Source organism: Lepus europaeus, chromosome 20, assembly GCF_033115175.1.
Source record: "Lepus europaeus isolate LE1 chromosome 20, mLepTim1.pri, whole genome shotgun sequence".
Classification (NCBI taxonomy): domain Eukaryota; kingdom Metazoa; phylum Chordata; class Mammalia; order Lagomorpha; family Leporidae; genus Lepus; species Lepus europaeus.
The window spans coordinates 31,300,189-31,313,616 of record NC_084846.1 but is presented as its reverse complement, the minus strand read 5'-3'; the positions used below and the strand labels follow the sequence as shown (position 1 = coordinate 31,313,616).

At 41.9% G+C, this 13,428-nt stretch overlaps 1 protein-coding gene across 2 annotated transcripts in view; it reads right to left on the bottom strand.

Annotated features, from left to right (window-relative positions):
* The window catches only part of TAX1BP1 (Tax1 binding protein 1), a 91,423-nt gene extending 83,739 nt beyond the window's left edge, over window positions 1–7,684 (bottom strand). For both annotated transcript variants that reach the window (XM_062178466.1, XM_062178467.1), the window contains exons 1-2: window positions 7,569–7,684; window positions 892–1,060 (exon numbers count right to left, since the gene is read on the bottom strand). In XM_062178466.1, the coding sequence (XP_062034450.1) occupies window positions 892–1,053 (162 nt within the window). In that variant the 5' untranslated portion in view covers window positions 1,054–1,060; window positions 7,569–7,684. The remainder of the gene's footprint in view (window positions 1–891; window positions 1,061–7,568) is intronic.
* Between the last annotated feature and the right edge of the window lie 5,744 nt (window positions 7,685–13,428).

The window sequence follows — 13,428 nt, the reverse complement described above, 5'->3', positions numbered from 1 at the left end:
TCCCGGTTGCTCCTTTTCCAGTCCAGCTCTCTGCTGTGGCCCGAGAGGGCAGTGGAGCATGGCCCAAGTACTTGGGTCCCTGCACCCTCATGGGAGACTGGGAGGAAGCAACCAGCTCCTGGCTTCAGATCAGCGCAGCACTGGCTGTGGTGGCCATTTGGGGAGTAAACCAACGGAAGAAAGACCTTTCTCTGTCTCTGTCTATAACTCTACCTATCAAATAAAAAAAATTAATTAATTACAGCCAGCGCTATGGTGTAGCCGGTAAAAACTGCCAACTGCACTGTTGGTATCCCATATGGGCACCAGTTCAAGACCCAGCTGTTCCACTTCCAATCCAGCTCTCTGCTATGTATGGCCTGGGAAAGCAGTAAAAGATGGCCCAAGGCCTTGGCCCCTGCACCTGCATGGGAGACTCGGAAGAAGCTACTGGTTCTTGGCTTCCAATCAGCACAGCTTCGGCTGCTGCAGCCAATTGGAAAGTGAACCAACAGATGGACGTATCTCTCTCTCTCTCTGCCTCTCCTTCTCTCGGTTTAACTCCTTCAAATAAATAAATCTTTAAAAAATTAATTACAAATTACTGGAAGAGACATAATGATGTGAGTCTAAAGATTTTTTTTTTCCAGGTAAAGAATGGAAAAGACAGATTCTTAAAAAAAAATTTTCACAAAACTGAAGGAGCATGAACCTTTTGATCAGAGAGGAAAATCTGATGAATATTCCCAACATTTGCTTTTTACTAGTGAGCACTGTTAAATTATTTTACAGTGTTTACAAAAATGATCCTTAATGTAGAGTCAAGAAAAGGCCAGTATAAGCTATTCAATCCATTTAAAAAGAAAATTAAAAATTGCCTACATAGAAGACATATCTGAAAAAATTTCTTACCTTGAATATACCAACCCAATCTTTTGGATGTGGATGGATATACGGAGTTAAGGTGTAATGACATTCCAGGTGTGCATTAGGAAGATAACTCTTGGCCACATTTTGAAAGATGACATGTGCAAAGTTGGAAGTCTGCAATGGGACTTCTTGAAAGGATGTCATTGTGAATCTGGAACAAGTAATTCATACAAATTAAATAATACCATCCAAGAATAAACTTGAACTTCAGAAAATGCCTTACATTTAACACAAATTTCATAGATATTTACATAACATTAATTATTGAAAAGATACACACTTTTAATATTGCAACTTTTCCTTAAAATATAAAACAGAAAAATAGAAAAATAACTAAAGCCAATACAGCTCAGAAAGTTATATGAGTGTTAAAACATTATACCAAAAAAGCTCTCAAATTTCCTGGAAAGCCTAGCCCTCTGCTTCTGTTTCAACCAAAATCAAATGAACTAGAGATGTTTTAGTGCACACATTGCCAATATAAACCTGTTGGCCTCTAGCAACAGACACTAAAAAACAGAAACAAAGACAGTTAAAAGTCAGGGTTTTATCGGTTACTGGTCAGTTAACTTTTCCTTTTAACATAGAACCTATGAACTTCTTCATTTTCCTCCCACACCCAGTCCATTCCATCCTTCTCTGCTTTCCCATGTTCTAGGTCCTATAACTGAACCTAATGCCAACCTCTCTGTGTCTGGATCCCCATCCCATGTTGTGACCCCATAGGCCAGCATCTCTCAACATTGTTACCTATTAGAACCATTAGGGGCCTAAAAACAGAAAACAGAAATAAACAAAAAACCTTCTGGAAGTGGGGGCCTAAGTACATTGCATATACATATACAAGGGTACTTCAAAAAGGTCATGGAAATTTGAATTAAAAGATATTTATTTTGGCATAAAAAATTTAAAAACCCACGCATACCAGAATCTTCAAAATGATCATGGACAATTGGATATTATAAAAAAGCTACGAATGGATTTCAAATTTTTTGCACCACAATACTTATCTTTTAATTCTGTTTTCCCATGAACTTTTTGAATCACCCTTGTACATACTGTTGAAAATCTTTTAGAAAGATTTTAATTTTATAATCTATAAGAGATTCGGTGGATTCTCACTGGCTTAGTAAACACCAAACACTGGAAAGCAGATGCATGGTCCAAGTGGATTATAATAAGACTCAAGTGTTGTATATATTGTGTTCTACTTCTGAGAAAAAATGAAATGACTAGGAATTTATTTTTTAAAAATTTACAAGTATGTTACAGACTCAGTACAATCACTGATTCTACAGTACACATAAGAAACTATGACTAATCTTAAGGCCCTTGCTTCTGAGTCATTAAAACAGATATCCCTGTAGGGGAAAAGTGGGGCAAGATTTTTGCTAACCAAATTAATCTAATTTACTTCACAAATCAATGAACTTTGTACAGTGCAAGCACAACAGTAAGACTCAACTCATATTTTAGCAATTACGAAGAAGCCTTACTGCTAAGACCTAAAATAGTTTACTTTTACAAATGTTTCTTTTGCTGACATGTTTGAAATATTAAGGAAAATTTTAAGTTTTAAAATAAACACTTTAGAAAATACCAAATTTTCTTATAGTGTCCTCTCTGCTTCTGTTATGGTCAATGTACTGCTTAACTGAACAATATAGTAGACATCTCATAAAGAGACCATTAAAATGAACCTGGAAGCCATTGTATGTCCTTGCAAGGACTTCAGCGTGAAGGGTAATCTTCCTTCACTTCTGCACTAACACATGAGCTTTACTGCCAACAATTCTACCTCACAGAGGGACAACAGTGAATACTCCCCTCCTGGTAACCAAAGCCTTCAGGAAAATGAAAAGGTAGCACTTAAAACACTGGGGAACTCCACTTAAAACAACTGCACACTTTTATTACTTTGGTTTGTTTCTTCCAGAGTTGCGTGTGCTAATCTGGGCTCCAGGAGGTCATGATACTAATAGTCAGGATAACCTCTTCTCAAGTGAATGGCTTCACAAAAATGGGGGGAAAGTCCACCCATTCCAGTTCTTTCAAAAACACTCACCATAGTAAGATACCAATAAGAGAAACTAGCTCAATCAGTTCTATGAACCTCTATCAGTTACAGCTTCCAAAACTAATATTTTTCTATGAAGAATGTGCTTGGGTTTCTCGGAGAAAAACATTCAGCAAGGAGAAAATAAGCTAGTTTAGGATAAGTTTCCCATGTTTTTAATTAAAAGCTGTTTAAAGTTGAAATCTTTCTCAAAATTTAACAAGCTAATTCCTAAAGCAAACTAAATCAACAAAGCTGTAACTATTTGCTTATAAAACAAGGCAATGGAGTTTGAACTTTTATTTAATCAGTTAAAATTTTCCCAAAAATTCATAACCCAGTTATACAGATATGCATTTGTTTATGAGTAGATGTTTATAAATCCATCAAAAGGGTCTCAGATAAAGTACACACCAGTCTTTACTTAATAAGGGACATGTGTAAAAACAGGACTTAACAGAACTTTGATTTTTAACTCATTGTTTGAAAATTTCTACAAACATATTTTAACTGTTTTAAATGATGTTAAAATGAAATTTCATTTTTAAATCCTCTTCCCAAAATTTAAGTATTTAATAAAAAACACCAACATTACACTTTAAATATATTCAAGTTTGTAAGATAATTTGTAATCTTCCTAGTAATAGCCCTCATTAATCTCTAACATTCTAACTTTTTAAAAAATGTCAGTTACTTTAAATACAGAAATATTTGTAAAACTCATCCCACCATCCTTATCATTTGATTTTATTACTTAAGTTATAACATAGCTTCAAGTTATTTTTAAAAAGTTAACATGGATGTAATCTGCGTATTACATCATTAATCCAATTTAAATAGGAAATGAAAATTTCCAATTCCCAGAGTTCCTCAGGTTCACTATTCCCACTGATAAATACAATAAAGAGCTGAGCCAGCTTATGAAAATGTCAGAATTCCCTAAGAATGCCAAGGCCAAGAGCATTCACATTCAAAGTCCCATGGAGAACTAATATGCAAAGTCACTGCATCACCTTGTGGTAATGCCTGGGAAGTGTAGCTTCACATCATGAGAGAAAAAAAAAAATACAAACTTTGTTCAGTTGGGGAGGAAATATAGCTCCTACACATAAAGGGAAGCAGAAGCAAGCAACTTTACCATGCCAAGTTCTACTTCCCATTCTCCAAAGTGCACCTCCAGAGAAAAGAATTCAAAGACTAGCAAGCCAAAGATTAGCAAACTTTTTTCCAGTCAACAGTTAAAGGGCCAGCCAGATGTGGCTGGGAAACATCTTACGTACAAGCTGGCTACAGTGCCTCCTGTTCCAGGTGCCTACTACATTCTCTAAAGCTCTAAACCTCTTAAATTATGAAGACTTTTGTAATAATCCAATTCTCTTATTTGGGGAATTTGTTAATGTCTTAAAAAAAGATAAATAACATGTAGTGGAAACTCAGTTAAAAATACAGCTAAAATAAGTTTGGGAAAGAAAAAAAGTATTTTAACGCTATCTTTAGTTCCTCCTCTTAGAACTTTTCAAGTCCAACAGAGATCTGGCTTTCACTGTAATATTTTTTCAGTGGTTCCTGATACTTGTTTTACTCAACCAGCCCAAAAATGTAAGCCTTAATCAACTTAGTAGAAAATAGACTACATGGGGGCCAACGTCGTGGCACACTGGGTTGGTTAATCCTCTGCCTGCAGCACCAGCATCCCATATGGGCGCCAGGTTCTAGTCCCGGTTGCTCCTCTTCCAGTCCAGCTCTCTGCTGTGGCCCGGGAGGGCAGTGGAGGATGGCCCAGGTGCTTGGGCCCTGCACCCGCATGGGAGATCAGGAAGAAGCACCTGGCTCCTGGCTTCGGATTGGTGCAGTGCCAGCTGGAGTGGCCATTTGGGGAGTGAACCAACAGAAGGAAGACCTTTCTCTCTGTCTCTCCCTCTCACTGTCTGTAAGTCTACCTGTCAAATAAATAAAATCTTTTAAAAAATAAGAAAACAGACTACATGAAGAACTTCAATGCACTTAATACAGAAAGTCAAATTAATCTTTTTAATTTAGATAATTACTTCAGTCCTAACAATTAAAACTGAACAAGAAATAAGCAATTTTGTTTTACAGGATAATATGGTTATGGTGATTCTATTTTTTAAAGTCTTGATCAGTTAGAGTACACGATGCTACTACTAAGTGAAATGTCAAGGTCTGGGACTCTACTCCAAGGGAGGGGCAGACATTTGGCACAGCAGTTAAAGGGCCAATGAATTTCAGTCTGATTCCATTTTCCACTTCAGCTTCCTGCTGATGGGTGAGGGAGCTGGTGAAACACTTGCCTTCCTGCCACCCATGTGGGAGACCTGGATTGAGTTCCTGGCTCCTGAGTTGAGCCTGGCCCAGTCCCATCTGTCACAGGAATTTAAGGACTCACTTTTGGTCTCACTCTGACATTAGAGAGAGAGAGAGCACGCACAACTTCAAGGGAAAAAACAAAAGTGCTGGAGGAGGTAATGAAACAAATTAGCAAAATGTGACTCCTTTTACTGTTCATTCTCCTTTCACATGTTTGAAAATTTCCAAAATAAAGTTAGTAAAAGCAAAGCAAATAAGCAAATCAAACAGACTAGTAATAAAAACTCCAAAGATGACTTACTGCAATACATTGCATTTTAAAATATGAACACTTTGTGCCTTTAAAAATGCTGGAATTCATCTAGTGGTTGAGAGAGTTTTTGGAAAGAGTTTTTATGGAAAGTTTTTAAAACTCCCATTTAAACAAATAATGAATCTTTAAAATCATCTCCAAACTTCGTCCTATAGGACAAACATCTGAAGGGGAAAAAATGCCTGGCATACTTAAAGATTATCAACTGGTTTATAGACTTCTCCTTCAGAGATGATGTTAACAACAAACTTCTGGAGACAGAAGCGGTGTCTCCAGTCTATCAATCTGCACTCTCACTAGGACCCTGTCTCCAGAATCCTTTACAGCTAAGTGCTCCCAGGCTCTGCCTGGCCTCACCCATACCATTTTTACTTAACTTTCAAGTTTATGTAATAAACTGGTTTCTAAAATGCTGTGATATTTGCTTATATATATTAGGGAATTTTTATGTTCTTCTAAAAGCTTATTTGGGGCAAAATATTTAAAAATCAGAGTGCATAAAGCCCAAATTTTACATAGTATCCGTTCCAAAAGAATACAACTCCAGTAAACTAAGCATGTGAAGTAAGTCCTCCAAAGAAGTACAGGAACAAAGTTACAATCTTTCGTTAATATTTAACATCCTATTAAAAGGCTGCAAGTTAGAACTCCAAAATGTTTGTTAGGAAAAAGGTATTTACTGGTTAATTCTACACACCTGCTGCAATCCCAGCTGTAAACAGAGAACGCGATGACTAGAAAAACAAGAACTGCAATAGGATGTTTTTTAAATTTTAACGATCAAGTTGCAAAAAAAACCGGGAAGTGTAATAAGAAGTCCGTCCTAGCATAACCAAATAATCCTTCAAGAAAGCACAAAGGAGAGCGCCTGACCTCAGCCCTGTACCTTGGAAGGGCACTTTGAGGACGAAAGGCCCACGTTTAGACTAACACGTTATTCAAAGCATCTTTTTAAAGGCTTCTGGAACTGAAAGCCAAAACGATAATTAGTAACTGTCCTAGCACAGTTCACGGGAATTTTCCCATCAGCGGAAAGCAGACTTGAAAAAGGACGGTTTCTTTTCCCCATCTACATCCTTAGCATAAGAGCAATTCGCAACTACTTCATGAAACCAAAAATCCGTCTGCAACGCCACAGCGTCTCCCAGCAACTTTCACCAGGAAGGCGAACACACACAGGCTCGAACAGGTTCACGAACGCCTGCCGGGACTTGTGCGCAACCTGCGGACCCGCAGCGGCTGGGAGTGGGCAAGCCAAGGTGACTAAGCAGAGACAGACGCGCCTCCCCGCTGGATCCTGGAGAATTCCTCCGGGCACCAAGGCGCGGGGGTGCAGAGCGGGCCGATCCCGCAGCCCAGGTGAGCCGCCGACCTGGCCCGGACAGCTAGCTCCGCCCGGCCCGCAAAAGTAGGCGGCGCAGCGAGTCTCCGCCTCCTCCTCCACGGGCGACTCAAACCAAAACAGCTGGGTTTCTCTCCGCAGTGGCGAACCCGGCCGTCCTTTCGGGACGCGACCAAGCTCACCTACGCCGCGGGCGCGCGCGCACACACTGCCCTCAGGACACGCGCCCCGGGGCTGTGCCTCGGACCCCAGAGGTTCCGCCCGTCTCCCCCGACACCCCGCGGGTCGCCCCCGTCCCACACGCGCCCCCCAGGTCCGCCAAGGCCTGTCCCACGGGCCTGCCCGCCCCCGTGGGGGCGGCCGCCCGTCGCTTTCCCAACCCCCCGGCTGGCCCGAGTCGCCGACACCGCCGTCACAATCGTAGTCCGGGAGGGAAGGGGTGACTGCAGGAAGGGAAAGCATCGTCATTTGGCAGCAGCGTCACCACGGAAACCATTGCCGACACCGGCCGGGCCCGTAGACGCGAGTCTGAGGGGCGTAGCACGAGCCCCCCCGGAGCGCTCCCGTTGGGGTCCGCCCCTCAACGAGGCGCTGAGGCGGACCGGGAAAAGGCGCCTTACCTCCGGAAAGCCTGCGGACCGACGGACAACGTCAGACAGGCTTCCGACCCAGAGCCGCCATCAGCCACCCAACCTCTTCCGCCACCACCGCCTCCTTCCACAGACCGGCTCACCTCCCCTCAGAGCCCAGCTCCGGCCGACGTCACTTCCGCCCGTGGGGCGGGCCCTTCCGCCGCCGCGCGGGTTAGGCCCGCCCCTCCACGTCAGCTCACCGCCCACCCGGCCTGCGGCGACCCTGGAGCGAGCGGGTCGCGGAGGGTCTTTTTGCCGTCGCCGGGCTACACCCACCCTAGTTGCGTTCCGTCTCGTTGTTTTCGCTCGGCGGCTTAGTCGCCATAAGACCGGGTCCGCTTCGATGTACGTTTTTAATTTTTAGAGTTGTTACTTTAACATAGGAAATGGGGAAACACACTGGAGGTTTAAGTAACTTCCCGGCAAAGTGGAAAAGTGTAGCCTGGAGGTCTATGAGCCGTTACCAAGCGGATCCTAACCTGTCTGAATGAATCCACCTGTCTTCTAGAGGAGGCAGCAGAGAACCGGAAATGGGAAGGGAGCGACCCCAGGGCCAGGGCTGCAGTTCTAGAACGCGGAGGCCGTCTCCCGGCTGCCCGTGTGGACCAGTGCTTTTTTTTTTTTTTTTACCAAGTTTTTGCCCCATACCAGCTCGCCTCCCTCAAGGAGCTTTGCGGTTCTGAAGCTCTCGGAGTCCATTTGCTCTCGCTCCAGCAGTTCCTCTTTCACTCGCATTTCTGTCTGTCGTGAAGTGCTTTTGTTAGTTGTACTGTTCTGTGCGTGTGAACTTCTACTGTGCTGACTTCAGTTACACTTCTTACCTTCCTGTAGCAAGCTTGGCTTTGAATCCTAACTCCGCGAAAGCAGGTGTGTTCTGCTCCAAGGCATCAAATTCCTGCGCTGACATAAAACCCTGGTAAAATGTGCAATGTCACCCGTGAAGAAAGGGTAAGAAATTAGGTCACATTCAACATGGAAGCACCTTATAAATATAAAGTATAAATATAAGTATAAAGTATAAATATAAAGTATAAAAATATCCTCTTTCAGCTTTGCTTCCCCTTGTTGAAGATGTCATTGGCTTCCTTAGCACCTCAGTGTTTGCTAATTTGTTCCCTATATATTGAAATCTTTAAACCAGGTTTTGTACTGTATATTGTACATGATCGTAGAATTTCAGAAGAATCACAACAGGTCATTTAGTCCCAACCTCCTTATTTTATGAATGAAAAAAAAGTTGACACACTCAATATAAGTGATCGCTAGCACTGCAAGTACTGACCTTTAAGTAATGGAAATAACCATGTGCCTAAAGAAATGTAAACAGAGCAGTGAACTCTATAAACACAATTTTTCAGAGATGTCATCCTGTGTTTTTAAATCACATGACTTATTTACATGTAATAAATTTCTAATTACCACTAATTTCAGTTAATGAAACCAGAAAAACAATATGCTTCATAAAAACCATCATAAGAAAACATTTTGCATAGATGTTTTCTTTTTTTATTTCTAATAATATCTTGAACTTTTAGACATATTCCTCAACCATGAAGGTATTAGTTTCAGAATTTTAGCTTGCTTTATTCTTTTTAATGATGACCCCTTGACATTTTTTAATTTTAATTTTATTCATTTCTATTTGAATGGCAGAAAGAGATCTCCTATCTGCTGGTTGACGCCCCAAATGCTGGCAACAGCCAGTGCTAGGCCAGGCTGAAGCCAGAAACCTGGCTGTCAATCCAGGGTCTCCCATGTGGGTTGCAGGGACTCAACTTCTTGAGTTGTCAGCTGATATCTGCTGGGGTACTCATCAACAGGAAGCTAGAATCTGGAGCAGAGCTGAGGTTCAAACCCAGGGGCTCAGATGTGGGATGTAGGTGTCACTAGTGACATCTTAACAAGTTGGCCAAATGCTTACCCAGGATCCCTTGAGTTTTTAGGCCATGTTTCTCCCAGCAAGATCAAGATACATCTTCTCTGTATTTAACTGAATTTTTTTTTACCATAGCCTATTACATGTATGGCAGTATGCTACAGCTATAAGAGATACAAGTCTACAGTACCTTCTCCATTCAGCCAGCTGGATTTCAGAATTCAGAATTCTGGAAGGTTTAGAAAGTTGTAATTTATGTAATGGAACATCCCAGAGGGTCTGGAGGAGCCCTGGCGTCAGTGTTCTGTCAGGAAACATGAGCATCACACTAAGTAGGATAAACAAACTGTGCATCTTCTGGCTTCAGCTGAGGTCAGGTCAGACGTGGCCACTTTGCCTAAAGCTCAGGTGAAATCAATTTCTATTACCAAATGCTAAACAAGATAAATGTTAAGCATTTGATTTTCAGAGCTTTATGGATTGTAAAATGGTGAATAAGGGATCACCAACGTATTACCATATTACTGAAAAATAAATCATTGAGCCTACAGTTTTTCTGAAGTAATTACAATTTCAAGTAGTTTCTATAGGCCGTAGTCCTGACCTACCGCACACCAGCTGTCCTGTGTTTTGACAGGGAAATTTTGCTATGCCTAAAAGGCGCTGTGCCTTTAATAGAACATAGGATAGCAAAGGGAAGGGAAAACGTGAGTCCATGAAAATTCAAGTGACTCAAGTGTTAGATTAGTGAGACGGTAGAGTCAGTATAGGTGTTCCACTTTTCGTGGTAGAGGCAGGCCTGGGCTGTTGATGTGAGCTGGGCTTTTGAGAGAGGCAGAAGTGGACGTTTCAGTCAGGGTGTAAAGAGCTTGGGCAAAGAAGAAAAGTAGGAAGAAGTTGTTAATCAAAAATAATTTCCAGGCCGGTGCTGTGGCTCACTAGGGTAATCCTCCACCTGCGGCGCCGGCACCCGGGTTCTAGTCCCGGTCGGGGCGCCGGATTCTGTCCTCGTTGCTCCTCTTCCAGTCCAGCTCTCTGCTGTGGCCCAGGAAGGCAGTGGAGGATGGCCCAAGTGCTTGAGCCCTGCACCTGCTTGAGAGACCAGGAGGAAGTACCTGGTTCCTGGCTTCGGATCGGCGCAGCGCACCAGCCCGTAGCGGCCATTTGGGGGTGAACCAATGGAAGGAAGACCTTTCTCTCTGTATCTCTCACTAACTCTGCCTGTCAAAAAAAAATAATAATAATTCCCATTTATGAGATACACCACGCTTTCCAGCACTGTACTGGATCTTAGTTTGTCTCCATTCCTAACAACAACCCTATAAAGAATTATCCCCATTGGGTAAGGGAATGTGGGCTCAGGAATAAGTTGCCTGTGATCACACACACACACACACACACACAAAAGATTGAAACTCAAGTCTGACTCCAAAGTTTTCTTCATTTCCCATCACGTTATGTTGCTTCCTGGAAAGTGCCTTTTGGTCATTTTCTACGTGCTCCAGGGAAAACCAAGAATAAAGTATGGTTTCTCCCCTGAAGCTGTTTAAGATCTAGTTAAGATATTTATTACAAGATGGTGTAGATACGTGTCAGATTTGTAGGATACAGAGGCTGAGAAGTAAAGTGGGGGGAAAAAACTGATACAAAAAAGGTTTGAAACCAGCAACATTTTGTGAATGAGACTGGTTTCTAAACTTTGAAAGATTAACAGGATTTCAAGAGGTGGGGAAAGACTTCCACAGAGATTAATATAATTTAAAAGGCCACAAATGGGACAATGAAGTGGCAAACATGGAATGAAAGTTAACAATTAAGTAAGTCCAAATAGACCTGCTTTATTAGCAACATCTTTACAGAATTTAAAAGCAAGGCAAATGAATTCTTCTAACCTGTTAGAACAGTGGTTTTTTGGTAGAGTTATTATAAAAGATTCCTTTGCTATAAATGTTTCTTTTTAAAAAGCTACATTTGTAAATCTTTGTTTTGAAGAGAGCCTTTGAAGATGGGATTTGAATAATGGTAGACTTTGGATAGACAAAAAAAAAAAAAAAAGAGAGAGAGAGAAGATTCCAAATATCCTAAAACATGGAGTTATTTTCTCTGACCCCATTAGATATTACTGATGTACCCCTTGCTCCTTATTGCTCTCCAACCATTACCCACTCAGGTGCTTGTAGAAACCAAGGCCCCACAGAGACACAAACCACGCAATGTGCCCGTGACTTTCCCTCCTTACAGCTGTCATCTGCTCATCTCCAAATTGCTCATCCTCTTCTGTAAGGCCCTCCCCTGGTGCAGTCTTCGGAGTCTTTTTGCTTGAGATTAAAAGTAAAAGGCCAACACCCTAGCCTTTCAATTCCATGATTCCCCCCTGTCCAATAAGCTCTTCCACTCTATTCCAAATACTTGTTTCTTTGGTCTTACCGTGGACCTTGTCATCACCTTCATAATCAAGCATCCTACTGTCTGACACAATCTCCTATTCTCACTCATTTTCTCAAGTATGCGCACTATAACTGCTCTTCATATTCATCAGGATCTCCAGTCCACCATATGTTCTTTTTTTTTACAGGTAGAGTTATAGACAATGAGAGAGAGAGACAGAGAGAAAGATCTTCCTTCCGTTAATTCACTCCTCAAATGGCCGCTACGGCCGGCACTGCACCTATCCGAAGCCAGGAGCCAGATACTTCTTTCTGGTCTCCCGCACGGGTGCAGGAGCCCAAGCACTTGGGCCATCCTCCACTGCCCTCCAGGGCCACAGCAGAGAGCTGGACTGGAAGGGGAGCAACCGGAATTAGAACCCAGTGCCCATATGGCATGCTGGCGCCACAGACGGAGGATTAACCAAGTGAGCCACGGCGCCGGCCCCCCACCGTATGTTCTTTTAATATTTCCCTCATTACCCAGATTAGAGACCATGGGCCATCATTTCATTCACGTTCCTTCTGATACCCTAAATTTCCTTGACTTCCTATCTTGCACAGTAACTGCAGTGTACTATAACATGTTACAGACTCCCTGTCATCATGTTTTACCACTAAAGGTTAGGTCTGGGAATACTAAGCAAAAACCTTGAAGTTAAAGTTGAGAGTCTTGGGAAGTTTCTTGTACTATCAAAGAAAGAAACTATAATTTATGATATTCAGAAACAAACCCTACAGAGGTTTATACTTTAGTAAGACCTTTGCCCCACCTGGCTCCTAAAAGTGTTCTTTGTTCCTTGTGCAACCAAAAAGGTCACTGGAATGTAAATATTCTCTAACCTTTCTTCCTTATCTTCCTGAGAAGAGTAATAGCTGGTGTAGTACTTGGAATTCTTAAGGTACTTATGTCAACAAGTGTCTTCCCTCTCAGTGTTTCTTATTAAATGCCTTCACTTTGTGAGTCACTTGCATACCAACAGTAATTCAAGTTATTTAAAAATATCTTAAGGAAATGTTATTAAGATAATCTTCTAGAGGCTTAACTGTAACAAAGGCTGAATCAAAGTTTTACACTGAAATGTGTTTTCATTGCTACAGATCCCAACCCTTCCCACCTTCTCAGGAACCCTACATGATCTCTTCTTTATACTCAAGCCTTCTGTCTCTATTGTCCTCTAAGCATACTCAAGTCTCTTTCCTTTAGTTGTTCAAAAGTTCTCCAGCTTCGTATTTCCCTGCAGGTACTACTGTCTTTCAGTCTTTACTTTCATGCCCAAACATCTTCTAGAAAGAAGTGTCTAGATTGCACTCCATCACTTCCCATCCATCTCACCCCACTTCATTCTGGATGCTGCCCTGCTCATACCAAAACAGTTTGCATTAGCATCATAAGATCCTCTGGACAGGCAAATTCATCTTAATACTGGCACACTTCCTGAGGATGCAAGCCCCATGTCTGAGGATGCAAGCCCGTGCAAGCCACATGCCATGATTTGCTAGGATCCAAGAGATCCCTGAAAAGGAATTTGAGTTTCATCCATGA